At 48.7% G+C, this 25,949-nt stretch overlaps 8 protein-coding genes across 14 annotated transcripts; 5 read left to right on the forward strand and 3 right to left on the reverse strand.

The window, feature by feature from the left end:
* Window positions 1–591: 591 nt before the first annotated feature.
* On the forward strand, window positions 592–2,063 carry LOC117139898 (alpha-1,3/1,6-mannosyltransferase ALG2). Its single transcript, XM_033302578.1, has one exon. It carries the CDS (start codon window positions 757–759, stop codon window positions 2,029–2,031), a length of 1,275 nt encoding a protein of 424 aa, XP_033158469.1. The 5' UTR covers window positions 592–756; the 3' UTR covers window positions 2,032–2,063.
* Window positions 2,064–2,169: 106 nt separating this feature from the next.
* LOC117139897 (ubiquitin carboxyl-terminal hydrolase 5) lies at window positions 2,170–5,132 on the reverse strand. Its single transcript, XM_033302577.1, has 3 exons — window positions 5,023–5,132; window positions 4,309–4,908; window positions 2,170–4,247 (listed from the first exon to the last, which is right to left on the reverse strand). Exons 2-3 carry the CDS (start codon window positions 4,817–4,819, stop codon window positions 2,278–2,280), a joined length of 2,481 nt encoding a protein of 826 aa, XP_033158468.1. The 5' UTR covers window positions 4,820–4,908; window positions 5,023–5,132; the 3' UTR covers window positions 2,170–2,277.
* Window positions 5,133–5,373: 241 nt separating this feature from the next.
* LOC117139835 (G-box-binding factor) lies at window positions 5,374–14,507 on the forward strand. 6 transcript variants are annotated; one of them, XM_033302477.1, is made up of 7 exons: window positions 5,374–5,460; window positions 6,378–6,904; window positions 6,972–7,599; window positions 7,685–7,941; window positions 8,007–8,115; window positions 12,734–13,917; window positions 13,976–14,507. In XM_033302477.1, the coding sequence occupies exons 2-7, from the start codon at window positions 6,734–6,736 to the stop codon at window positions 14,360–14,362; spliced, it is 2,736 nt and encodes a 911-aa protein (XP_033158368.1). In that variant the 5' UTR covers window positions 5,374–5,460; window positions 6,378–6,733; the 3' UTR covers window positions 14,363–14,507. The 6 variants fall into 6 exon arrangements, with proteins under 6 accessions (XP_033158368.1, XP_033158371.1, XP_033158372.1 ...); XM_033302480.1 differs by having other exon boundaries at window positions 7,685–7,929; XM_033302478.1 differs by having other exon boundaries at window positions 5,450–5,520.
* Window positions 14,508–15,284: 777 nt separating this feature from the next.
* LOC117139841 (NADH dehydrogenase [ubiquinone] iron-sulfur protein 3, mitochondrial) lies at window positions 15,285–16,373 on the reverse strand. Its single transcript, XM_033302488.1, has 3 exons — window positions 16,212–16,373; window positions 16,077–16,151; window positions 15,285–16,018 (listed from the first exon to the last, which is right to left on the reverse strand). The coding sequence occupies exons 1-3, from the start codon at window positions 16,273–16,275 to the stop codon at window positions 15,360–15,362; spliced, it is 798 nt and encodes a 265-aa protein (XP_033158379.1). The 5' UTR covers window positions 16,276–16,373; the 3' UTR covers window positions 15,285–15,359.
* A 266-nt stretch (window positions 16,374–16,639) lies between these two features.
* LOC117139837 (modifier of mdg4) lies at window positions 16,640–18,667 on the forward strand. Its single transcript, XM_033302484.1, has 2 exons — window positions 16,640–16,748; window positions 16,820–18,667. The coding sequence occupies exons 1-2, from the start codon at window positions 16,746–16,748 to the stop codon at window positions 18,368–18,370; spliced, it is 1,554 nt and encodes a 517-aa protein (XP_033158375.1). The 5' UTR covers window positions 16,640–16,745; the 3' UTR covers window positions 18,371–18,667.
* Window positions 18,668–18,780: 113 nt separating this feature from the next.
* LOC117139838 (protein-cysteine N-palmitoyltransferase Rasp) lies at window positions 18,781–20,493 on the forward strand. The gene has a single exon (XM_033302485.1). The coding sequence runs from the start codon at window positions 18,838–18,840 to the stop codon at window positions 20,338–20,340; it is 1,503 nt and encodes a 500-aa protein (XP_033158376.1). The 5' UTR covers window positions 18,781–18,837; the 3' UTR covers window positions 20,341–20,493.
* On the reverse strand, window positions 20,450–21,736 carry LOC117139840. Its single transcript, XM_033302487.1, has one exon. It carries the CDS (start codon window positions 21,711–21,713, stop codon window positions 20,547–20,549), a length of 1,167 nt encoding a protein of 388 aa, XP_033158378.1. The 5' UTR covers window positions 21,714–21,736; the 3' UTR covers window positions 20,450–20,546.
* Window positions 21,737–21,807: 71 nt separating this feature from the next.
* On the forward strand, window positions 21,808–25,837 carry LOC117139844 (LITAF domain-containing protein). Of its 2 annotated transcripts, XR_004459381.1 has the most exons (4): window positions 21,808–21,905; window positions 24,743–25,066; window positions 25,136–25,295; window positions 25,353–25,837. XR_004459381.1 is itself a non-coding variant. In XM_033302490.1 (3 exons), exons 2-3 carry the CDS (start codon window positions 24,780–24,782, stop codon window positions 25,239–25,241), a joined length of 393 nt encoding a protein of 130 aa, XP_033158381.1. In that variant the 5' UTR covers window positions 21,808–21,905; window positions 24,743–24,779; the 3' UTR covers window positions 25,242–25,837. The 2 variants fall into 2 exon arrangements, 1 of the variants encoding a protein (XP_033158381.1); XM_033302490.1 differs by having other exon boundaries at window positions 25,136–25,837.
* Window positions 25,838–25,949: the final 112 nt, after the last annotated feature.

A 25,949-nucleotide genomic window follows, 5' to 3' on the forward strand; every position in this document is an offset into this window, starting at 1 on the left:
AAGAACAACAACAACTGCGGCGGCGGTTTAGGCGGCTCGCATGCCTATGGGCTAACTGCCATCGACGACCTCATGTGGCTGGAGCTGGATCACCGGGATCTCTGGGCGGTATCTGGCAGGGATTTGACTCAGCGGAGCTATTTTCACGAAAATTTAATGCGTTCGTTGCAAACACGGTCCGAGAACAAGGTCGATTTGGGGCTAAAAAACGCCAAAAGCGGGCGCTGTCAACATGTGTTCTAGGGTTACCGCAGCGCGCGCATTTCGTGTGCTAAAAAGTGGACTTTCTTGAATTTTAAATTGAGATAGAGTTTTTAAAATAAGAGCTTAGATTACCCTAGTCTATATTGATAATTCCTGGCAACATTGGAGAAATAGAAACAGTAACAGATAAATTTGGAACATAATAAAAAAGGTTACAAAACATATAATAAATAAATATGTAAATATAATATGCAGAAAATGTTGATAACTTCAGACTAAAATGGCAATACAAAAGCGAAAGCATCCTTTTATGTTTAATAAATAATAATAAACTATATATTTGGTATATTCTTTAGAACCGCCTTAGAACATCTATCCTACCACGGTCACACTTTTGCGAATCAGCTGAGAAAATATTTAAAAGTTTTAAATAATAAAAACAAAGCCCCGTAAAGAATGAAAATATTCTTACCCCGCGGCATAAGAAGGATATAGTCCTAGTTCGAGCATATTGTTTGTAAATTCCTTTACTGCAGATTTCCGGTTGAAACCATGGTTCGGGTTCTGTTCCTCCACCCGGACTTGGGCATCGGAGGAGCTGAGCGACTGGTGGTGGATGCCGCTCTCGCACTCAACGAGCGGGGTCACCAGGTCAGCTTCCTAACGAATCACCACGACAGCACGCACTGCTTCAAGGAGACGGCGGATGGCACTTTTCCGGTCCACGTAGTGGGCGACTGGTTGCCACGCGGGCTCTTTGGAAGATTCTATGCCATCTGTGCCTATCTGCGCATGCTCTACGCGGCGATCTACGCCAGCTTCTACATGCCCCAGCGGGAGCAAGTGGACGTGGTGGTGTGCGACCTAATCTCTGTGTGCATTCCAGTTCTCCGCTTCGCCCCTCATCGTCCGAAAGTTCTATTCTACTGCCACTTCCCGGATCAGCTTCTCAGCAGCCGTGAAGGACTGCTGAAGCGGCTGTACCGCCTGCCCATCAACTGGCTGGAGGAGCACACGATCGGTCTAGCAGACAAGGTGCTGGTCAACTCCAAATTTACGCTACGTGTCTTCCAGGACACATTCCGCCGACTGAGCACGGTGCCGGATGTGCTGTATCCTTCACTGCACACCCAGTACTTTGACCAGATGCAGAAAAAGCTGGAACAGCGGTCTGCTTTACTGGACGAGCCTGTGCACCCGCGAGTACCACTCAACGCCTTTATCTATCTAGACATCAATCGGTACGAGCGCAAGAAGAACCACGCCCTCGCCTTACATTCCCTGCGCCTTCTGGGCGACATGCTGCCCGCCACGGACTTCAAGCGGTGTCGCCTGATCATCGCCGGGGGCTACGACACCCGATGCATGGAAAATGTAGAGCACTTCGCGGAGCTGGAGCAGCTTACGGAGGAGCTGAAGCTTCAGGATCACGTTGTTCTGCTGAGATCGCCTACCGACGAGGAGAAATGTCGCCTGCTCTTCGCCGCTCACTGTCTGCTGTATACGCCAGAGAACGAGCACTTCGGCATTGTGCCGCTGGAGGGCATGTACTGCTCCAAGCCAGTCGTGGCATTGAACAGCGGCGGACCCACTGAAACGGTGGTGAACACTTCCACTGGCTTTCTGTGCGAAAAAACCGAGAAGAGCTTTGGTGGAGCAATGCTCCAGCTTTTCCGGGACGAGCAGCTGCGTGTGAAGATGGGAGACCAGGGTCACAAGCGGGTGCAGCAAAAGTTCTCTTTCCAAGCATTCGCAGATCGGCTGAACGGCATTATAAGAGATCTTGTTCCTGTCTCCAGGGAGTCGAGTGCTAAGAAAACTAAATAAAATTCCAGTTAAGAAAGCAGATCTATTGCAAACTTTCTTGGACTTATTTTTAGCTGCTTATGCGAAGTATTAGTCATCAAGATTCAAGCAAATGATTCATCAATTGTGAAGACTGTATATATCAGAAGCCCCCAAAAACCGATTGCAGCACTGTATATGTACTTTATTATTAAATTCCATTCTTCAGGGCGTATAATATTAGCTTGTGGGACTGGGGTGATTCGGATTGGACTGAGATCGAGCTGGCTACTGTTCGCGCATATAGAGATACAGATAGCCGAGGTCCTTGGGCGGGTTCTGCGACTTGGCCACCTTGCTGTCGTTGAAGATCACCCATTCGCCCTTCTTGCGTATGTGACAAACGTAGTGTCCCACCTGGGCGGAGGTGCCCATGTGTGAAATGAATCCCACCAGGCGGTACTTGCCGCGGCCATCGCGGTAGTCGGTCTTATTGGGCGCCGAGGACGCCGCTGCAGCTGATGAATTTGCAGCGGGGGCAGCTTCGTCGACACTAATTGAATCGGCGTGCGAGAAGATCCAGTCGGTGGCGCGCTCCACGTTGCCATCGGTCGCCTTCAGAGCAGCCACCGCCTGTCGTTCGTCGAAGCCCATGCTCATGAGCATGGCCAGGCTCTCGGGATTGGCCACAAACTGGTTGGCGGCGCAGTCTCCAATGCTGTTGTTCGGCACCACAAAGGGCTCCGAGATATCCTCGTCGGCGATGTGCTCCATCAACCAGTTGGAGGCTGCCTCCAGCCCGCTGTTTTTCGTGTGATAGCAAGCACGCTTGCAGGCTTCCGGCGGAAATCCCATGGTCAGCAACTCGGACATGACCGCCTCGTCAAATGCAAACTTCACCTCCTCAGCGGCGGGCTCGGGAAGAGCCTCCTCACCGGGCTGCAAGCCACCAGCAGAACGCCAATTGCTTAGATCCAGTTCATCGGGCATGTCTACGGAAACGTCCAGTTTTTTGGGCACCCAGTCGTCGCCCAGCGTAAACTTTCCCACGTGAATCATCAGGCAGTCGGGCATGGTGGCCAATCGCGTGATTTTCTTGGCATTCGTCTTGCCATCGATGGCAGTGGAGTAGAATTGCTCGATCAGCTCCGGGCCGAAGAAGCTTTCCAGGCAGGCCTGTAGAGGCACCTTGTGCCTCACGATGTCGCGATCCGGTAGCCGTTGTCCACTCTCGCGGGCCGCCTTCTTACGCTCCTGGAACTCCCGCACCTCATCCAGATTGGTGGCCTTGTCCAACGGAACAGGCAGACGGAAACTGTATTCCTCGCGGGTCCTGTACTTCACCTTGCGGCTGGCCAGACACTCAACGCGATCCTCCAGCAGGAACTTTAGAGCATCTGCGGGATTTGTTTGGTTCCGCGAATTCCTGTCCAGCAGGGTGAGCAAATGCAGATAGAAATCGTTGGCATCCTGCTGCTGTTTGGTGCTGAAATCTGGGTGATTCTTGCCCACAATGTTCTTAAACATGGCCGGCGATATTCCGGTGATGTGATCGGTGTCCAGAGTGTTCTCGGCAATACTGCTGTACTTTCCGGACTGCAGACCAGTTCCCAGCTTGGCCATTTGAATGTTGAAGTCGTTGGCCGGGTCGCTGGGGAACTCGCTGAAATAGCGTTCCGCTCCTGTGCCCACGAACCGCTGCTGGAAGTCTGGGATGACGAAGAGCACTTGCATCACGCTGTTGATGTAGCAGGAGTTGCCCAGATTGCGCATGCCAGTGTATCCAGGACCAGCAACAGGCTGCAGCTCACTTTCGCTCTCCGTAAGCGCCGACCACTCGCCGATGCGCTGGTTAATGTCCAGCTCTAGCTCCACCATCGACTTCTCGCTCTTCTTCATCGCCGCCATGTTGATGCCAAAGTGGGAGAGATGGCGCTCTAGGTGTGGATCGAGTACCATTTCATCCTCCGGGTAGGAGAACACATCCGACTTGCCATCAGCGGTGATGGTGCCCAGTTTCACCGCCAGCGGGAAACCTGTCACCCTGTAGTGCTCCACGGCGTGATCGTTGCCGCCACTGCCGTCGAAGAACTTGCGTCCGCACATGATCGAACCATCGGTCAGATTAAGCCAGAGGTTGTTGGTCAAATCGCACTTCTCGCACTGCCAGCCGGATGGAGGAATCCTCTTGCCATTATCCAGCTGCTGCAGGTTCTCTGCGTACTTCGACGCCTGACGCACTTCACCATCCCAGGTGCCTGAAACATTATTGATTTTAGGCTACCTTCGTCAGCGTGTGACAACAATCCTGCAACTCACCCATTAGCGTGGCCTTCTCCAACTTGGCAATTGCCGAGTCGGCAGCAAGGATCGCCTCCACCGATTGGGTGACACGCATGGGCAGCTCCGGATCCGGATAGGGCAGCTTCTTGTCCAGATCGGGGGCCACCACGATGCTGTACGTGTCCTTGATCTCGTACTTCTTGGCCATGTCCGACTCGTTGTAGCCGCCCTCGACGCCTATGGCCAGGCGGGTGATCTTCCGTTCCGGTCCAGCCTCCGACTCCGCATCGGCATCCATATCGGCGCCCTCCTTGATCGTCTTCACCCGCTGGATGTGGAGGAATATCCGGTTGCCGGTCTTGTTGGCATACTCCCGCACGTACGCCTCGCCGAAGCCCAAAAAGCTGTGCAGGCACACGTACAAACCGGTGGGCGTCTCGGGATTGTCGTAGGAGTAGACGCACTCGTCTTTGTAGATGGGAGGACCGCCCGCCCCGGATACGCAGGGCACGTTCACCTTGGATAAATGCTTGCGTAGTTCCTCCATGACGCTATTTGGAATCCTGTGAGCAGCTCTTTTCTCATAAACTATACGGACCGAATGTAAAATAGTATAGTTGATTTTTTTTGCAGCTGCTGCTTAGAGATGAACAGGGGAAAATGCATCGATACCGGCGAGCATGAAAGTGCGAATATCGATGGGTTGAAATGGTGTTTTGTTGGTTGAAATTAGCTTTTAACAATTCCTACCCTTATTTAGGTTCCTTATGACGGCTATTGAGTGGTATTTCCGTATTTGGCCGCCTAATAAGCACAATTAGTTCAATTTGAATGCTGCAGGCTATCGTTGTTTATTCAATACTGTCATCTCTAGCCAAAGCCAACAACAAATTCGCGAGTCACCAAGGGAACCGAACTGGTTCCGTTAAGAACGAACAATGCGGGAAAAGTGTGGCAACGCCGATTGTGATTCATCAGATGTAGTACTGAAGTCAACATTTTCAAACAACAATTAGAATGGTAACCATTTAAATGTATTTAACAATTTTTTTTTAAATTTAGGACAATACTTAACAATTGGTAACTAGTCTTGACCGAGGAGTGGTCACACTATTAAGCGACCTGCCAACTCGTTGTGCGCAGAGTTGCCATATAGTCACAAAAATCTTTCGCATAAAGAAGTAAAACGTAAGAATTTTCATATGCGTTTTTCGTCAAGAAATCCGCATTAAAATAGTGTAAAAAGTGGTAAATAAGTTGGCGCAAACAAAGCGCCAGTCAAAGGCATTGAAATTCAGCTCGTTCTAACGGTTTTCGGCGTTGTTTTGCCTCTCGCATAAATTTGTTGCGCGCCATTTTGTTTTTGGAAAGCAAAAGAAAAAGAAGAAATACAACAGCAAAAACCTACCACAAAAAGTCAAAGTTTGTAAAGCGATAAAAAGAAAGAGGAAAAGTAATTCTGTGGGGGGAAAAGCAAGTGAAAAACATGTGGCGCTCGGCTAGTTCGAGCATCATATTTGTGCCCCTAAAAGCTATACGAAAATAACGCGCGACATGCACATAAATAAATGCGACTGAAACACTGAAAACTGAAAATATCGATACGATGAATAAACGAAGAAGCAGCGATTAGTACGTCGTCGGCGGTCGTCTGTGTGGGTGAGAGAGTGATGGAGACGGGAATGGGGAAGGCGATTAAGTGCGAAAGAGATGGTGGAGCGCGGGGCGCGTATATAATTACGTCATAAGAATTAAAGAAAATTCAAGGTCTACAGCGCGGCGGCTATACAAAAAGCTATACGATTTCGTTACGTTCTCGGTTTTATCAAAAATAAAACTTTGGCCAGCGAGCAGCAACAACAACAAGTATAGCTGTTGTGTGCCAGTGTGTGTGATTCATTTTCGCGACTGTATAATTACATACACACGCAGTCCCGCCGTTGTTGTTGTTTCTGTTTGCTTTTTTATTGTAAGCGAGAAGAGCGCGCAGCTGTGAAAAGCAGAGAGGAAGAGAGCGAGAGAGTGGAATTTGTTGTTGAGCAATTTGTGTAACCATCGATAATGTTTGATTTATTTAAACCCCATTTTTATTACCCCTTTTGCAGTGACTCGCGATGCGTGCGGCATAGAAGTCGTCGCCCCCCAAAAACCAAGATCCCGACCCCCCACACGCACACACACATGTACAGACTGCGATTGTTCATAAATTTAAATTGATTAAAAGTCAGAGCGAAAAAGAAAAGCGAACAAAACACCGGAAAGCAAGTAAAATTAATAAAAATCAATAGAGTGGCGAGCGGGAGGCGATAAAACGTGTTATCAGTGTGAATTAATTGGCTACGAAGAAGGGAACGAGCAGGAGGCGGAGGAGCGGGAGCAGGAGGAGGAGGTTGCTCCGGAGATTGAGGTTTAGGGAGCTCCAAATCCGCATCCCGGACGCGGATCCGGAACCCTTGACATCATGTCCGTGCAGCAGTTCTGCCTGCGGTGGAACAACCACCAGCCGAACTTCATTTCCGTGTGCTCCTCGCTGCTGCACAATGGCACCCTGGTGGATGTCACCCTGGCAGCCGAGGGTCGCCAATTGCAGGCCCACAAAATAGTGCTGTCCGCCTGCAGTTCGTACTTTCAGGTAAGTTGGAGATCTCCGCAGCGAATATCCCTTACGAATTAAACTATATATCAAATGTGTTCGACAGGCTTTGTTTACCACAAATCCGTGCCAACATCCCATTGTCATCCTGAAGGACGTGCAGTACGATGACCTAAAGACTATGGTGGACTTTATGTACTACGGCGAGGTGAATGTGTCGCAGGAGCAGCTGCCGCACATCCTCAAGACCGCCGAGATGCTCAAGATCAAAGGCCTAGCGGAGATGCCAACGGATCCGGCCAACCTTACCAAGTCGGACAGCAAATCCTCCACCGACGGCACCGAGATGGTGGGGGGCGCGGGAGTGGGCACTGGAGCGGGCAACTCGGGTGGCAGCCTGGGAGCCGCCAGTGGAAGCAGCGTGGGCGACTCCCTGTGGAGTAGCAGCGAGGCCCAGCAGTTCCAGCAGCAGCAGCAACAGCAGGCCCAGCAACAAGCACAGCAGCAGCACCATCACCACCAGCAGCAGCAGCAGTTACAGCAGCAACAACAACAGGCGCAGCAGCAACAACAACAGCAGCAGCACCATCACCACCACCATCAGCAGCAGCAGAGCGGACAGGCGCAGGCGGCGCAGACGCATCACCACCAGATGCGACGTACGCCGTCACCTTTGAGCGCTGGAACTTCGCCGGCCACCAGGCGCAAGCGCTTGCGCAAATCCTCGAATAACGGTGAGTTGGAGTTGGGTAAAGCATCGTCGTGATAGATCCAAAATTGTAAGGGCTCAAAAAATAACTGGTTTTCTTAATAACGCAGGTTCAGGCGATCGCAACAACGCGGAGGAGCAGCACAACAGCTCACTGGACGCGGGCAGTGGTGCCGGCAATGCCGGTCTCAGTCTCGCCCAGATGAACCAGATGACATTTGGTGCGGGCGGCGGTTTGGCCGGCCACTCATTGCACGCGGCCAAGCTGCTCAAAGAGTCGGCCAGCGCTGAGCTGGAGCAGCAGCCGCAGGACTCGGATCTGGACGATGGACACGGACACTTACATATGCAAATTGTAATGAAATTGGTCACGTTAACCTTGTACCCTCGTCCGCATGAGCAAAGGCACTAATTGTTATCTTTTTCTTGCAGAAGCCCGAAGTGGACATTGGCGGCGTGAACCAAACGATGCCCTTGGACATCTCCGGCGGCACCACACCATCCGAGCACGATGCGCCGAACTCCCAGTCCTCGCACTCGGGTAAGTCGCAATTGGAAATCAAAAGCCAGCACACTGTTCCATCAAAGCTCATTGTTCATCGGGTAGGGATCTCATTCGCCAGGTTGGATTCTTTTTTTTTTTATCGTTTCTTAGTTTTATTTGCCTTGATTACTTTAAAAAACACAAAACACTGACAAGTTAACTGCAATTCGTAGTCAAAAGAATGCTGACAAACTATTGACAAATTAGGAGTCAAGAGGGAAAATGTGTATAAATAATAATAATCACTTGACTTTTTAAAAACGAGCATGTACTCTACAGGACTGAAAGAACATAGCTTTACAATGTTGGTATCATTTGCGAACTGACTAGGGGTTCACTGAACTGATAAGCACTGTCACCTATGTTCTCTTAAGCAAATCAATGTGAAATCTAAACCACTGTGTACTCTCGATTCACCCATCGAAATAATGCCCACAATCATACTTCATCTGCATATATCTCACACACGAACGGTGCCATTTCGAAAAAATTTCAGTACACAGCGCTTGGAGAAATGAATGCTAAAGCTAAATATGAGATCTAGCATACCGATTATTCATTACCGATTTACCGACTAAGTGCAACGAAATAATTGTGAAATGCCGAAATTTTCTATGTTTAACTATTATTGTGTATTGTATTCCAAAAAACCGAATCCTGCCTGAACTTGGGAATGGGAGAGAGCTAGCACAGAGTCCAAAACAAAAACCAAAACTTCCAAAAACTAAACCTATGATTTGTTTTTCAATTGTTCATTCTCTATTTGCGTTTACTTGCGTTTTTTTTTTTTTTGATTTTTGTTTTGTGGGAATTTCTAAAACAGCGGTTTCCGATGATAATGATTTAGCCTTAGCAATCTTTCCTCTACTACCTACCTCTATTGTACCTATCTAAGAACTGCCTCAGAACCTATGAACTACTGTCTCAGTAAGAACACAACTGAACTAAGATTAAACCCGGACCTGACCTGACCAGACCCAAACAGACCAAATCCCGATCCATTAGAGCTAGGAGAGAGCGATCTCAACTTCAATTTCGATCGAAATGCCCCAGTAACCAGTACCAGTAACAGAACCAATCTTTCATTCGCTGTCTCTCTCTCTCTCCCCTTCCCAGGTCTGCAATGGACAGTTGTCGATTCCAACTATCCGCGCTTCTCCCTGCCTGCCTGCCAGTCCAACTTGCTGGGCAACGGCGGTGGCAGCGGTGGTGGAGCCGGTAGCCAGAGCAGTGGTGCGAATAGCGCCGGCGGCGTCAATAACGATCAGCGGCAGCAGCACGAAGCCCAGCAGCAGGCCACCCAACAGCAACAGCACTTGCAGCAGCTGCACTACCAGCAGCAGCAACAGCAGGAGCAGGCATCCGCTTCCGGACAGGCCTACTCGTCGCAGATCATTACCGTGAACAACCTAGTCGGAAGCTATGCGACGGCGGCCCAGAACCTTTCGCCCACCTCGCCCAATGAGTCAAACATGGTGCAATCGGTCTACAGTCAGGGTCCCACGCCCACCCAATCCCCGGTACACGCGGGAGTGGGTGGAGCAAGTGCGGCTGGCGGTGCAGCTGGCAATGCCAGTGCTGGAAACGGTGGAGCCCCTGGAGCGGGCAACCAGGTGGTGAAGCGCAAGAGATCGGTGAATCCGCAGGGAGACGAGAACTTTATCCGAGCCCTGGAGGCGGTACGCACGGGAGGTATCGGATTCTGCAAGGCAGCACGACTTTACGGAGTAAACAACAGGACCCTGTGGCTGGAATACAAAAAGCGTGGCTATCCGGTGTCACGGCCCAGCATAAAAGCGCGTGTGGTCAAACAGGAGCCGAATCTGTCGCCCTCGCCGACGCCCTCGACTAATCAGGGCGACGACAACACCAACGAAACGCTCGGCATGCAGATACCACCCCAGGCGGAGACTCCGACGCCTTCGCTCATGTGCACATCGCACCACGCTGGCCTGGGAAGCGGAGCTGGCAGTCTGCCGGCCGGAGGAAACTCGCACCCAGCGATCGGGGTGATGAGCCTGTTCGATCCGCGATACATGGATTCGCCGGGCAATGTCCACTCGATGACGCGGCAGCGGTACATCGAAGCCACCGGCGGCGGAGCAGGTGCGGGAACGGGCGCAGGAACCGGCACCATTAACGTTAATCCGACCACCGCCATGAATCTACAGAGTATTAACTTCAACTCAATATAGAATACGATTTCGAGCCAGGCGGGGACGGCCACTCTGCTGCAGGCAGCCGCCGTGATGGCCGCCAGCGAGCCAGCGGAATCCCTGAGCATATCAGCCATGCCCGTCTCCGTTCCAATGGGCATGGCGCACAGTTTCCTCATCAACAACTTTGTGACGGTGGCTGCACCGCCGGTGGCTACGGTGACCAGCACGGGCCTGCAGTACTTGGACAAGTCGTAGGTCCGGACACAGAGCCCCCAAATTGATCGATACAGGTATTAGAGCAACGGCAGCAATCTAGTGTATATAGCGGACCGCTTGTACGGCACAGTGGAGCGATATATGCCGACCCAGGATGGCACGGAAGTGGAATCGGATTCCTGCGCTGAGCTGAGCTGAGCTAAGGAAAGCAGGTGGATCGCAAGGAAGTGAGGCGGAAGTGAGGGGCGAGGAGCGAAGCGAGTTAAGAGAGCAGGCAAGCCGGCCGCACTTGTAATAATACTTTCATAGAACCTAATTCCTTAAGCTAAACGTTTTGAACCCTACATTTTTACGATTGTTAACTAAGAAATCGGTAGTGCAGATCTTCGATATACATATATATATATATATATATATATATATATATAGCTATATTACGTGTAAAAGAATAATGTAATTGTACATAAATTATAAAATTTTATTAGTGTTAATCGCGAACATCAAATGATTTGTAAGCAACTGCAGCTAAAAAGTGGTGCTGTGTGCCAGCAGCCGACCAAACCTTGCGGAATCCGTTCCATAATTCCACTTTCTGTAATGCAAGCAAGCAATGGACTAAACCAAAAATTCTATCTGTAATCGTAATGATAAACATTAAGGACAAAATGAGATTTATTGGCAATTTCTGACGAAAATTTCCCACATCCTGCGGTTTGCTAGGCTCTGGCGCATCAGAAATAAGTTTTCTTCCTCGTTTCGAAAGGGATTTAATTTCTGCACTTGTGTTACAATAGCAAATACCAGTATGTAGGAACTCCCCGTGAGCATTATATTTAGCTTCCTATCAATGTGAGACCATTTTCTGTGTACAGTGACGCAAGTCCACTCTATTCGAAGCATAAGCGTAATCGTTAGCGACTCCCGACTCCATGCCGCACAATGTCAAGAGCAGGGAGATACGAGGATCGCTGGACCGCGTACAATAGACTAAGCTACTAGATCGGCGGAGGAGGAGGAGCATGTAAGCAAACCGGATATGTATGATAAATATGTACCAACCAATATATATGTATATATATTTATATTTGTGAATGTATACACACATTTTTTCATTTCTTTCTGAGTTACTCAAGGTGTCAATTCCTGTTTTTATGGGTGCGCTGGCACCAGGTCTTACGGTGATCGACTCTAGGTTATATATTTCCAAATCCGACAACATATCTGAGAATGGGGAGGGGTACTTTCCAGGGGGACTCGTTTACTTCGGCACTTATTTGTACATAGGCAGTGTACATATAGCGACTCGACGAGATCGGTGACGGACTACAAGATACAGATACGCAAACAAACGAAACTTAAAGATAACTCGTAACCACCCAAAATCCTAAACGGAGACTGCAGCTAAAGGCAAATAGGAAACCAAAACAGAAACGAACACGGAAGGCGGAGATACGAACGATTCCGGTTTTGAATAACGATTACGTATAGTGTGTTTTTTAAACGATTCATATGAATATTGTACTAATAGAGAACTTTTTATATTGTGTCAAGGCATACTAAGAACTTAAGCGTGATTTGTTAGAAGTCATAGAGTAACGTAAACTTTGATAATGGACTTTTATTACTGTACACTCGCCCACACGCATCATATACCACGAAGGATCCCTACGATCCCAAGCCAACCCGGTCCGATCCGATCCCAGACCACAGAACCACGGAAACATACGAAACAACCAAACAGAACAGATCAGAAGAGAACACGGATGAAACAATGCGAAAATAGCCGAAACAATAAGCAAATATTACTAACTCTGTTTCCTACAATTGCAAAGTACCAATAACTACGCTAGTTATGTGTGTGTTAAATTTATATATAAATTATTTAAATCAGCGTAAGTGCATAAAGAACCGATTGTATTATAAGTTGCATGTACCATACCAAGTAATGCGCGCCCCAAACGAATCGAATATCGCGGTGGAACGAACATTCTAGACTGTAGTCGATGTGCAAGAAACGAATAAACTTTCAAAACTACAACATACTCCACCTGCTCCCCTGGCTTCATTTCACTTTTCCCATTCAGAAGGACACGGTTGCGGATAGTTTCAATCGAAATGATATGGAAATGATAGACCTAACATATTTGGAACACTCATATTTCATAATGAATCTTGGGCAACCGTATCCATGCTTTTTAGGACGGCTCAAAACCTAATCCTTTGACACTATTTTCTTACAGAACCCAGTCCGGCGCATGCTCCTCATCCGCCACATCCTCCGCTGGGGGCCGCCAGCAGCAGCAGCGGTGGCAGCGGAAGCTTCGAGCGCTCCTTCAGCATCGGAGGCGTCGGATCCGTCGAGTGTGATCCAGATGGCACGCCCAGTTCGCCAGCGGTGATGGGCACCAAGCGCAACCGGGTGCTCACCCGTCAGCCGAGGGTGAAGCGGGACAGTGACAGCATCTCGTCCACGAATCAGATATCCCCGGATACGGCTGCCACGACGCTCGACTTTGATCCATTCAATGCTGCGGGCGCCACGAGTGCCACGGCTAGAGATTACTCTACGACGGGCTCGCATCATCAGCACCATCAGCCAGCTGTGCATCACCATCATCACCTGCTAACCGTTCCACCGCGGATCGAGCGCCATGCCTCTGAACCGGCTCCCAGTTTGGCTCCCTCCACGCCGCACCTGCTCAGCGTGCCGTCCAGCACTCCCTATCTCATCAAGCAGCACTCGGATCCGCTGCTGCCTCGCCAGTCCGCGCTGCATATGGCCGGATCCGGTTCTGGATCCAGTTCCGCGATGGCAACTGGCAGCAATCCGTTTGCCCCGCTGCACCGCCAATACTCGCATCCGTTGTCGGGTTCAAATGCCAGCTATGTCACTCCGGCGCCGCTTCACCACCCGCACCACATCTCTCTGCCCGAGTCCATCTACGCCTCGGGGTCCCCGCCGCCGGCCGGCTCCTCGCAATACCTGGTGCCCACGCGCGTGCTGACCTGTCCAGTGGTTTCTAGTGAAACGGCAGCAACGCCCACTAATGCCAGTCCCGGCTCCTCGTCGACAGTGTCGGCGGCCGTGTCTGTGGTTACCTCGCCCAATGCGGGGCTCCAGAACAGCGCCAGTAGGCATCAGTTGTCGCCCACGTTCTCCATTGGATCGGATGTGGCACACGAGCGAAGGTCTCCGCACTCTCCCTCCATCAGCAGATCGCAAGTCGTGGAGCGGGCAGGGAAGAATCCAGCAGAGGCCGCCAACGGAGGCAGTTCGAGGCTGCGGACTTCCAAGTCAGCCTCGGGCTCCATCACTGGCACCCATCTGCATCCTGGCCAGGCCACCATGAGCAGTTCGTTTGAGCATTTGCCCACGCTGCGTGTCAAGAACGAGGAACTGCAGCGATCGGTGTCTTCACCTCAGGTGAGTTGGATGTGTACGCGACCGAAGGATCACTCACACTTACATAACTTTGTTGCAGACCCAACGGGAGATCATCACTCTCGAGAATCCCCGTTCTAGTCATTGTCCGGTCATTCGACCAGGTCCGGCCCTGGGCTGCAACTTCTGTTGGAACACCATCGACGGGCATGGACGCATTTTGCGCCGCAAAACGAAATACCATTGCCCGGAGTGCCAGACGAATTTGTGCATTGTGCCCTGTTTCCAGGAGTATCACGAGCGGCTAAACAACGAGGCGGCCGCTGCATCCAGTGGAGCTGCAGCGGGCGATAATCAGCTGAGCAACAGCACGCCGGGATCAGGGAGCAGCAGCAGTGGCAAGGCGTCGCCGTACGTCTCCTCTGCCGGCAGTAGCAGCAGTGGAGCGGGTGCAGCTCGTCATTATACCAAGACGGAATCGATATAATCTGGAGCTGCCGTGGCCAAGCCCGCCTATTTGTATTTGTGACAGGACGGCCGCCGAGAGGATGACCTCCACCAGACTAGAAGCCACGCATTGCTTGTCTTCTTTATTCTGCAATATGGTCCACGATGGCCGTCTGTCGAATTTGTTTTTTTGTCAGCAGGAAGCGCGAAGAAAGCGCACTCACGAACTGCACCCAAATTTTCATTTGTTGTCCCAGTCCCACTGTGCATCCGGACCGGAGCCCGGGCACATAGACTGCCGGAGAGGGCGCCATGTGGCGCCGGAGAATTGTTTTTTGAGTCGTGCCCAGATGCACGCAGCCATTGTAAAGTAACGAAAATCTTTTGGACCACTCCGCCGGAATGCGGGGTGAAAACTTTTTTTAAATCGCTAAATGTAATACTATGTTTATGTGTGTGTACCTATGTACTATATATATATATATATGTGTATGTTCTTGTACAAAAAAAAACCGAACGAAAATCTAACAAAAATAAAACGTTGACGACGGTGCAGCCAGGCGGTGTATCAAACTTCTGAAGCTCGAATTACGATTAGGATTTCACCAAGTACAACTATCACTACCACTAGCCCAATCCGCTCCGGCCTAAACTTAAGTACGTCCTTGCACCTGTACTTTCGCCGGGCACCGCTGCGCAGGCGCACGAATTGTCTAGAGGCCCGCACTTGTTTTACTTAACGTTTTTATATCTATGTATGTATATGGACATGGCCTTCGAGGAGGTTTTCGGATGTGCTAGATCCGACGAATTCGTTTAACTCTCAGTGTAAACTACCATGTATGTAAACAATACGGAAATCAATAAATACTTGTGACCCTCTGGTTTGATACGAATTGCGTTTTCATTTGGAAATAGTGCAGGAATCAGCCAAGAAACCTAAGTAACTAAGTGGAGCTTCGTTTCCTTTACGTTTACACATCTCATAGTGATCACATTTTATTGATCTAATTACCATTTAACAAACCGACTACGGATTACTTCTTGGCTGGAGCCTGTGGCGGAACGACCTCGGCGGGGGGATTAGCGTTGCGGAAGTTGGGGAACTGTTCCCAAGGCGCCGACAAGTCGAACTTCCTGAACTCCTGGGCCAACTCCAAGGGCTCGCAGACGACGCGCTTCTTCTCATCATCGTATCGCAGCTCTACGTAGCCGGACAGCGGGAAGTCGCGGCGCTGGGGGTGTCCCTCAAAACCGTAATCGGTCAGGATGCGGCGCAAGTCGGGATGGTTGGCAAAGAACACGCCGTACATGTCCCAGATCTCACGTTCGTACCAGTTGGCCGCCTTATGCACCTCGCACGCGGAGTCCAGGGGAGTCAGCTCATCGGTGTAGGTCTTAACGCGGATGCGCGAGTTGTAGCGCAGCGAGAGCAGATTGTAGACCACCTCGAATCGGTTCTTGCGGCAGGGCACATCCACGCCGGCAATGTCGACCAGGTTGGTAAACTGCGCCTGATGGTGATCCTTAAGGAACTGCAGCACGGGCACCACGCCCTCTGGGGCAATAAGCACCTCCAGCTCATCGCCGGCGGTCAGCTGCACCTTCTGCACGTACTTGGGCAAGCACTCGGCCACATAGCGCCCGAAATCGGAGAGGTGCGAGCGAGCGACTGCGTCCGGCTGGCGGACAGTGGCTGTGGGTGGAATGTCTTACATGTAATTGGCACCGTGATAAAGTCGACGGTTACCTACGCTTATCCGCCTTCTTGGGCTCCACTGGAGTTGTGCTGGCCATCCGAAGAGCAGCGGATCCAGCAGCGGGCACCACTGAATATTGAAGGGTTAGAATAGATCAGTTAAAGCTCTAGAGGCAAGACAATTACCAACCATGTTTGGCCGACAGAGCGGCGACTGCGGCACGGGCACCCAGATTCCTGATTAAGGCCGCCATTCTACAAACTGTTCAATATAAATTCAACAATTTGCTCCGTTTCTGACAATTTATGTAATGCTAAAATGTCAATATAGTTGTTGGAGCCCCAGGGTTGTCAGTGCGCCAAATTAATATACTCGACAGCCCTACTTCGGTATTTTAACAATTTCGGTACCACACAAATACCGCACATACATTATTTTATATCGTGTACGTTAACACCGAATTATTCTTTATTTCCAACCACAAGACTTTTCTGGAATATTTGTTTAAATGATTTATAAAAAAAAAACCATACTACTTGATTTATTATTTAATTAAAAATACCAACACGTTCCTTGAAGTACAGCACATGGAAAACATACCGAAATACCGAGATCTTTGGTGAATTTGACTACCCTGGCTGAAAACTGTGACATCGCGTTGCGTTTGGAATTGCGAGAATTGAAAACTTTTTGGAAATCAATTGGGAATCAAAACACAACAATATGGTAAGTGAAACGCGTCCTCCCAAATCTCCGGGATAAGTGAAATTCAAATCTACAATCTTCACCGTTCGCAGAATAATCTAAAGTGGATGGGCCACTCGTCCACGATAATGGACATCCAGCGTTCGCTGCGTAATGATAATCAGCACTGCGAGGTGGTGCTGGCCTCCAGGGACGGCGTTCGAGTGCGCGCCCATCTATTCGTGCTGAGCACTTGCAGCGAACTGATGCGCAACCTCCTGGTGGACGTTCCGCGCGGCCAGGAGGCAACCATAATGCTGCCCGACATCCGCGGAGATTTGCTGGAGTGCATGCTGTCCTTCATTTACATGGGCGAGACTAGCCTGCCCTCCACGTCGCTCCCCGAGTTCCTGGAGGCCATTAACCTCCTGGGCATCAAATCTGCCATCAGCTTTGAGTGCAATCCATCGGCTAGTCCACCCAGTGTCGATGTTGACCATTCGATAGCCGTGGAGTCGGCCAAGTCCATTACAGGGCTCCAAATCGCTGAGGCGGAGCTGCTAGACGACGAGGAAGAGCCACATCCGATGGTCTCCGTCCCAGCCACAACACTCGCGGGATCTCAGCACCAGCCCAGCCATTCCAGTCGGTCCTTGGAGTACATTGATGTCTACGAGCCGCCGAAGATCACCTACTCAATCGAGCACATGGACGGAAGTTCCAGCGGCAATCAATTTATACTCACCGAGAACACGGGCACTTTCACCATAACGCAATCAGCATCGAGTTTGTCCAAAATTGAGGCAGATGAAACGGCTACCAGTGGCGCTGAAGTGGACCTGGGAGATGATGACGTGGATGCGGACATTGCTGAGGATTCTGAGGAGCACGAATCACATATGATAGAGGAGGAGTTCGCGTCACCCGATCCTCTTATGGAGCTAGAAGCTGGTACTGAATTGGACGACGATGACGACGTGCACGACCAGCTTGTGGACGAGGAAATAGACGTTAAGCCCCGCAAGCTGGGCGGAGGAAAGACGCGTATCCGTCGCTCCATAAGTGCGAAGCCTGTCAAACGATTGCCCGATTGCAAGCCGACCCGAATCCAGCAGTTCGTAGCTCTGAAACGTGAGGTAAAAGACGACATCAATGATGCTTTGGATCTGGCGGCCGACGCGGTTATCATCGAGGGCTTAAGCCTACAAAAGGCCGCCGACCGGTTTGATATCTCCAAGACAGTCCTGTGGCGACGCGTGCGCACTAATCCCGCCTACATGCGAAACAACCGGGAACGACCATCCCTGCAAGAGGCCTACGAGCGACTGAAGAATGGAGATTCTTTGAAGAGCATCAGCACTGAGTTGCAAATCCCCATGTCCACGTTGCACCGACACAAGGTTCGTCTGTCCGCCCAGGGGCGCCTGCCCAATTTCGTGTCCTGCCGAAAGCGCGACAATACGCCCAAGGATGAGCTGCGTGACAAATTAGCCAAGGCGGTGCATGCCTGCCTGAATGAGGGAATGTCTCAAAACCACGCGGCCAACCTCTTCGAGATCCCCAAGAGCACGCTCTGGAGACACCTGCAGCGACGCACGACGAGCCAGAATAAAAAGATCAAGAAGGATTTGAAGGCCGAATACGGAGACGATATGCTAAACTAGAAATAAGCCTTCGGAGTTCTGGTTTTACAGACGTTCAGCTGGAATCAATAAGTTACCATTAAGAAGCCATAAGCATAGCGTTTAACATCATGTCTCATCAGTATATGTACATCAAGCATGTCCCATCTCCTGATGAAACCAAAACTGAGTCCGAAAGAGCAGCATGAGATGCTATTCTAGAGGTAGTTCTGTAGACTTAGCTCTATATGTAGATACCATTAGCTATTTTAAGAACAGCTGCTCTTTTATTGTTCACTCCATCGTAATTGGTTAATTAAATACAACCAAAAATTAACAAAAACTTATTTTTGAATGGGTCAAATTTATAACATGAGAGAAATATATGTAATTGAAATGCCGGTAATCTTCTCCATCAAGGGTATACAAATATCGATATTTTCGCTGGTTCTTCACATCCCTAGCGAAATCTTTTCCCGGAATGAATAGTCCAAGTCGGTGGTGTAGTGATGTCCAGGTTACCAGACCGATCCCTACTCACCCGCTGCGAGATTTTCGTCTACTTTGGCGTCTATATAGCGTATATAGTTGTGGGCCTGTACAAGATATATGGACTGCGGGATCACATATCCAATGAGGCAAAGTTCCAGTTTCCGGAGGGCTGGCGCTTGTATCCTTTTTCCCAGCGGCGTCGGGATGACAGCAACGATGAGCTGGAGAACTTTGGAGACTTTATCGCCAGCTTTTGGCCCTTTTACTTGCTGCACGCGGTTGTCCAAGGATTCATACGCTGGAAATGTCCCCGCCTTCAGTGTCTGGGATTCATCGGCGTCTGTGCCTTGGCTCTTAGTGTAAGCCTGGACTGGTCATCGATGGTACTACTAGTCACATTAATAGCAACGTACTACCTCGTTTCCCTGTTCTCACTAAAATTCCTCGTGTGGCTTTTGTCCGCCGGCTGGATACTGTGCATCAATGTGATGCAAAAGAATGCCTGGTGGACAGATCGCGTTGGTTACACGGAATACGTCCTGGTTATTGTCACAATGTCCTGGAGTGTGCTTCGCGGATGCAGTTACTCGCTTTCCAAGATGGGAGCTAAGCAGGAGGATTTGACGAGATACAGCCTCGTCCAGTATCTTGGCTACGCCATGTACTTTCCCTGTCTGACCTATGGGCCGATCATTAGCTACCAGAGGTTCGCAGCCCGGAGAGAGGATGAAGAGCAAAACTGGCTGAGATTCGTCGGAGGACTCCTGCGCAGCGCCATATGGTGGTTGGTGATGCAGTGCGCCCTCCACTATTTCTATATACACTACATGTCGCGCGATGTGCGAATGGTGGAGATGATGGACTCGGTGTTTTGGCAGCACTCCGCCGGCTACTTCATGGGCCAGTTCTTTTTCCTGTACTACGTGGTGACATACGGCTTGGGGATAGCTTTTGCTGTGCAGGATGGCATCCCAGCTCCCAATAGACCTCGCTGCATCGGACGCATCCACTTCTACTCGGACATGTGGAAGTACTTCGATGAGGGTCTGTACGAATTCCTATTCCAGCACATTTACGCCGAGCTGTGCGGCAAGCGATCATCGGCAGCGGCAAAGTTCGGCGCCACCGCCTTGACCTTCGCCTTTGTGTTCGTCTGGCATGGATGCTACACCTACGTGCTTATCTGGAGCATTCTGAACTTCCTCTGCCTGGCTGCAGAGAAGGTGTTTAAGACGTTTACCGCGATGCCGGAGTACCAGCGGTGGACACAGCGTCACCTGGGAGCCGTGGGAGCTCAGCGATTGTACGCAATCCTGGCCACCCAGCTCTTCATTCCGGCCGCCTTCTCCAATGTCTACTTTATCGGCGGACAAGAGATTGGAGACTTCCTAATGCGCGGCGCCTACCTTAGTGGAGTGGGAAACTATGTGGCACTCTGCTTCTGCAGCTATTGTTTTTTCCAATGCTCTGAGTTGCTTCTGACCAAGTCGGATGGTCGCTCCAAGACCAAAACTTTTTGACCTCGCCAAAAGTCTGTCTAGATTTACGTGAAACCAACTACTTCTGAACGAACTTGTATTATAAGATGGCTTTAGAATTGTTTTGTGTTTTCACAAAAAAATAATTTACTTAATTTTCACATTAACAAATAATAATTATATAATTATATATAATACAATGAGTTTTTGATCTGCTCATTCTAGCTTTCGCCTTCTCCAGTATCCTTTCAGTCCAGCCACCTGGTTTGCGTGCAAGTGGACTGAAAGTTGTCGGGGAAGAGTTCGTCCATTATTTCATCGCAGGTCTGCGTGTGCTGCGTGTTGTACAGACCATCTGGCCAGTGGGTTTGGGTTTGAATGTGGGACAGACCGAGTTCCTCGAACAAATCGTCGCAGGTTTGGGTGTACATGTGGGCAGAGGTTTGCAAGTCAAACATAGGTTCAGTTTCTGGATACGCGTGGAAATGGCTTCCGACCGCAACAGGCTCCTGTTCCTCTGCGAAATCATCGGTCATCGTTCCTATGTCGCCTCTGGTGTCGGGTGTTTGGGTTTCTATATCGCGCAACAAGGGCGCCAGCACTTCGTTCCTGATTTCATTCAGATCGTCTTCCTCCGTTTGTGTTTCCATATCTAGTTTCTGGGATGACATCTCTAGCGCATAGGGCACATCCATAATGGGCAGGAAACAAAGAATATGTTCCTCTTCAGCCGGTAAATCGGTGGCAAGTTCAAGAGTGGAGGGCATATTGGCCTCCGGATTGGGTATTTCAGCATATAGTTCTGTAACCCCCGCCAAGTTGGAAGGCAGGTTGTTAATATATTCCTCTGACGGATGTAAATCAGTGTCTGTTTGTAAACTGTGGGTAGTTAAGGAATCTGTAGAAACCGGAATTGGCTGTGGATTCAGCCTTTTCCATGTGGCCAGCGAGGGTATGGGAACCTTGTCGGATTCATGCAGCACCAAGTGGTTCTTCCGCCGCATGTGGGTCCTGAGGCCAGCCTTGCTGTTGTAGGTCAGTTCACACAATGGACACTTGTGTTTTGCGCACTGATGCTTCTCCAGATGGTGATGCAGCAGGAATTTACCGCCGCACGCCAGGCACTTGTAGTTCTTCTCCAGGTGGCTCTTCTGGTAGTGCTGTCGCAGCAAGCGCAAGCTAGTGAAGCTGCGGGCTCCCTTGGTGGCCACATGGTAGATGCACTTTTCCACGGGGCAATGGAATGCGACAATTGGCCCAATCACTGAGGGTGGGAGAACCTCCTGGTGCCGCCGGCGCAGGTGCAGTTGATAGTGACTGAGGTTGCCAAAGATAAGGCTCGGACATTTCTCGCACCTGTGCTCCCTCACGGGCATTAATTCTTGAATATCCGGCGTGTGTTTTTCGCAGTGCATTTCGATGGCACTCCTGTTGTTTGGAAAGGGCATGCAATCGATACAAGATGAATCGAAAGTTATCGATTGCCTCGGTATGGTATTTCTGAACAATACTTGTAACGGTCACTCCGCAACGAGGCATTTATTATTAAAACGTATCGCTCTGCAAAATACGAGGTAGCGATCGCTTTCGAAAGAATATTTGTGCAGGTGCGACAAGCTAATAATAACAACCAAATATGGGCAGCGAAGAAAACGGGCCCAAACATATTTAGATAAAACTCAAAATCAGTTTAAAGTGTTCCCTCGTATGTGCACTTATACTAATGCCGAAATGTATCTGCGTGTGCGTGCGAATAAAAGTACATTAAAATTAAGCGCAAATTAAATCGGGCTATTTTTCTGTGGTTATATGTGCTATATGGTGTAATCCATCGCATGGTGCAGTGTGATAATATCAAGATATTTAATTACCAACGAATGCAACAAGCAGTTTCAATCCAATCCACCCACACCAACACACACACCTGTGAACCCATTGCCTTTTGCTCTTGTTTTGCCACGCCCCCCGCGTCCTTGCCGCCCCCTGAAGTGGCTATTTTTGGTGCGACTACGTCATCTGTGGCATCTGAATCGGCCGAAAACATCTGGCGGTGCGAAAGATAGTGTGCGGAATACACATCATTCAAAGCAACTTCATCATCGTCACGATCGTTATTGAATGGAGGGCTGGGTTTACAAAAAGCGATTTTAAAAGGGCGTACCCAAGGTCGTTCAAACTCGAATCCAGTTCTATCCACAAACAGTGCTTAGATTCCATGGTAATTGTGCGCAATTTCGCCACAATTTACCTACGAAATGTGTGTACAATTATTTCATTTTCTGGTTTACCTACAAACGTAATTAGGTTTACGTTAATTTCGTTGGATGAATATGCCCCGTGAGCCTAAAGTTCGATTCATAAAATTTGCATGCGGCAGAGAAATACACGAAAACGCTGCCTGAAATTAACACAAAGGCTAAAATTAAATACATATTAAGGCGTTTTTAAATCTCTTCTGATCGCGTCGAGTGGCAGACCTTGTACGCACAGACGTACACAGCTGAATATTCTAATTTATCGCATACTCTTCCAAAAAGAAGCATCAATTCGGTTAGAAGGTTGCTCTGTACACGGGAAAATATTATATTCTGCTTTTATTCGAAATCGTTGTAAACTAGATAAGCGGCCTATTGCGATAGGATAAAGGGGATAAGATAGGTGTATTTTGGGTACTATTCAGCCGTATATTTTACAGTCTTTGTTTATTTATAAAACTCTTTCATTTACATATATGTTCTACGTGTGCAAGATTGTTTAGCTGAAATGCGTTCCATCTCAAATTAATCTTATTAACTAGCATCCCAGCTGCATTCCTTATACAATTGTGATATGATAGTCTGGAAAAACCTTTGACTGCCGACATATATCAACCATTTTAACTACCGAAGGGAATTAGTTGGTGTCAGCGCTAAACTCTGTGAGTTAAAGATTGCTTGGTCCAAAATCGCAAGGTTATCGCATTTGCAAAGCGAAGATTCATCCGAGATGAGAAGATAATGAATGTCTGATGGCATGACGCAATCGATGCGGTTGCACATAGGATGAATTTCTGGGGTAGTGTCTCAAAGTCTCAATTTATTTTCCAATTAATGCCAGCCGCCGCCTTCAACTGGTTTCGTTGCCCATGGCAATCTCTGGGAATTGGACTGGTAAATGGGAGAGTTTAAGTAGAACCTGGACGCCAGCGGATGCTAATTGCATTAACGAATTTGCTTCGATCGAGTGTAAACCAAATCGAAGCTGATTCAGCTGAGATCGATGCATATCGCCCACATACGTCATCGTACTCGTATACCTGATGTATCTGATGTACATAGCTGTGCTTATTTCCGCCAAGTGCAGCTGGTTTTAGCCGATCGTTGGCGTTCTGGCCAAGACCAAGACATCTGGTTATCTGACTTGGCCATATCTACTTCCGCCTGGCCTGCAGCTATGTGCTTCAGATATCTATATCTGTGTGCAATGGCTCCCTGAACGAATGGTGAAAGTTGGCGCAGTTTGGATTTGGATGAGGGGCAGGTCATTGTACACCAGTTCCAAAAGTTGAGCGCCTGTCGTCGTCTGATATTCAGACATGTAAAGACAATTGCTCAATTGCTTTGGCAGTTGTCGTCATACGAATACAATTGCCATATCTTATCTGAGTTTCTACCGAAAACTCCGATTGTTGCTCCCAGTTTTGCATGTCTGCTTACAATCCCTTCATGGAATTTCAATTGGTAATTGCCTTGTGACCGCCAGCAGATTATTTCCCTCGTTTGCTACACGGAAACGAATGTTTCGACGAGATTTTATTGAATATTATTAAGCTTCTTGATTTGTATACTCTGATTTAAGTTGATGCTTAGTCTCTTATTTTAAAGTTGATTCTGCATAGGGTATATCCATGTGGAGTACTTTTTGAGATCTCTCTATGCGGACTTGCTCTCCAATAGATTCGAATGCGTGCCAAATGAGCGAAAGTGACTCATGGCGCCGTGGTTGGGAATGAGATGCTGACCATTGGGCTCTGCGCTATTTTCAGCATCCGTTTTCTTAATCAAATCAGTTCTGGTTGTTTATCTTTCTGAATTAGTAACTTTTAGTTTGATTTTTGCACATTTTATCGCCATTCGGTTAAAAACTGGATTTGAAACATATTTTGATTTAAAACTTATACAATTACATATCTACATAAATTTTGCCTAGAAGGTACGCATGGTTTTGCAACATAAAAAAAAAAGCAAAGCCAATTTTCTGTTGATTGCGCAAAGCTGTGGGAATTGTTTTCGTCGGGGAACTCCCATGAGATTTGCTGCTGATAATAGAAAACAAAACGACAGAATGCCAGTAATAAGGATATGAAAAGTGCCAATTGAGTGGTTATAGTTGCTTTTAAAATTTATAGAAATTTAAGTTTTTTTCTTTTTTTTTTTAAATGTAACTTAATTGCATTTTTTTATAGATTCTTAACCGCCAAGTGCATTTACTAGCCTAGCAACATGAGTAAACCTGGCAGTGCTCCTCCGCAGTTCACCTATGTGCCGCCCCCTTCGGCCCCGCCCTCTTACCAGGAGGCGGTGGGCGGAGTGAAGCCGGTGGGTCCATATACGCCCGTGGTGGCGCCCGCAACCACGGCAAATACAACGATTGTGACCACGGTTGTGCCCATTAGCCGCACTTCGACACACATGATCTGTCCATCGTGCCATGCCGAGATCGAGACGACTACGCGCACCGAGCCGGGAATGATTGCCTACTTGTCCGGATTTTTGATTGCCCTGTTCGGGTGAGTTTTGCCTGGCTTTCTGCATCCCCAAAGACGTCGAGTTAATGCGGTTCTTTCTTCCTTTCCTAGTTGCTGGCTGGGATGCTGCCTAATACCTTGCTGCATCGACGACTGCATGGATGTGCATCACTCGTGCCCCAACTGCCGCGCATATTTGGGGCGATACCGTCGATAGGATTGAACGAGCAGGTCCAGCAAGGGGTTCCGTGGTGTAGATTGATTACTTTAAGCAAGCGTTTTTTGCCTTTATTTATTTAATTGTAGTAATATCATTTGGATTCCACAGCGAAGGCAGATGGAAAGAGCCAAGGCTTCCCTTAATCTAACGCTAACTCGCTAAATTGCTCCGCCGTTTTACATTTTGGTTCGCCCAATCCCTAATTGTTATGTGTATGTTTCTGCCACGCTAAAGATAGTAGTACGTATACATTAAAATATCCAGCGCTTCGCGGACAGGACAGCCACTGCAAAAACTCAAATAATGAATCCGCCTTTCTACGTACCCACTTATGTATGTACTAGCCTGATTACGAGCACAAAATTCGCTTGTGTGTCCATTTTGAAGAATAGGCCTTTTGATATTGCACAAATTGTAAATCTTCTGAAGCCCGTCTTATGTTTTTCGCACATTGTTTGATGAATAAATGGCTTAGAGTGTAGTCAAAAGATAAAATACAACATATTTTTGTAACAAAGTGTAAATGTCTTCAGCGAAAGTGCATATTGTATACTGTGAAAGTTAATCTCCCTAATAATTAATCACGAAATCTATATAATTGACTTTTAATTTTTAAATAAACTTAAAAATGTCACCAAAGGTAGCAAGTTGATTGTTTTGAATTGGATAATTAAGTTCAGCTATGTTTATAATGATTAATAGCTG

This window comes from Drosophila mauritiana, chromosome 3L (genome assembly GCF_004382145.1).
Source record: "Drosophila mauritiana strain mau12 chromosome 3L, ASM438214v1, whole genome shotgun sequence".
Taxonomy (NCBI): Eukaryota; Metazoa; Arthropoda; class Insecta; order Diptera; family Drosophilidae; genus Drosophila; species Drosophila mauritiana.

Excerpts from the sequence above, each read along its gene's own strand:
- LOC117139898 (XM_033302578.1), top strand. The coding sequence starts at position 757 with ATGGTTCGGGTTCTGTTCCTCCACCCGGACTTGGGCATCGGAGGAGCT.
- LOC117139897 (XM_033302577.1), bottom strand. The coding sequence starts at position 4,819 with ATGGAGGAACTACGCAAGCATTTATCCAAGGTGAACGTGCCCTGCGTA. Across the intron at positions 4,248-4,308 it reads GGAGAAGGCCACGCTAATGG|GCACCTGGGATGGTGAAGTG; the intron begins GTGAGTTGCAGG and ends ATAATGTTTCAG.
- LOC117139835 (XM_033302477.1), top strand. The coding sequence starts at position 6,734 with ATGTCCGTGCAGCAGTTCTGCCTGCGGTGGAACAACCACCAGCCGAAC. Across the intron at positions 6,905-6,971 it reads CCTGCAGTTCGTACTTTCAG|GCTTTGTTTACCACAAATCC; the intron begins GTAAGTTGGAGA and ends TGTGTTCGACAG. Across the intron at positions 13,918-13,975 it reads GATCGGTGTCTTCACCTCAG|ACCCAACGGGAGATCATCAC; the intron begins GTGAGTTGGATG and ends ACTTTGTTGCAG.
- LOC117139841 (XM_033302488.1), bottom strand. The coding sequence starts at position 16,275 with ATGGCGGCCTTAATCAGGAATCTGGGTGCCCGTGCCGCAGTCGCCGCT. Across the intron at positions 16,152-16,211 it reads CGCTCTGTCGGCCAAACATG|TGGTGCCCGCTGCTGGATCC; the intron begins GTTGGTAATTGT and ends TTCAATATTCAG. Across the intron at positions 16,019-16,076 it reads GCCCAAGAAGGCGGATAAGC|CCACTGTCCGCCAGCCGGAC; the intron begins GTAGGTAACCGT and ends TTCCACCCACAG.
- LOC117139838 (XM_033302485.1), top strand. The coding sequence starts at position 18,838 with ATGTCCAGGTTACCAGACCGATCCCTACTCACCCGCTGCGAGATTTTC.
- LOC117139840 (XM_033302487.1), bottom strand. The coding sequence starts at position 21,713 with ATGCACTGCGAAAAACACACGCCGGATATTCAAGAATTAATGCCCGTG.
- LOC117139844 (XM_033302490.1), top strand. The coding sequence starts at position 24,780 with ATGAGTAAACCTGGCAGTGCTCCTCCGCAGTTCACCTATGTGCCGCCC. Across the intron at positions 25,067-25,135 it reads TTTTTGATTGCCCTGTTCGG|TTGCTGGCTGGGATGCTGCC; the intron begins GTGAGTTTTGCC and ends TTCCTTTCCTAG.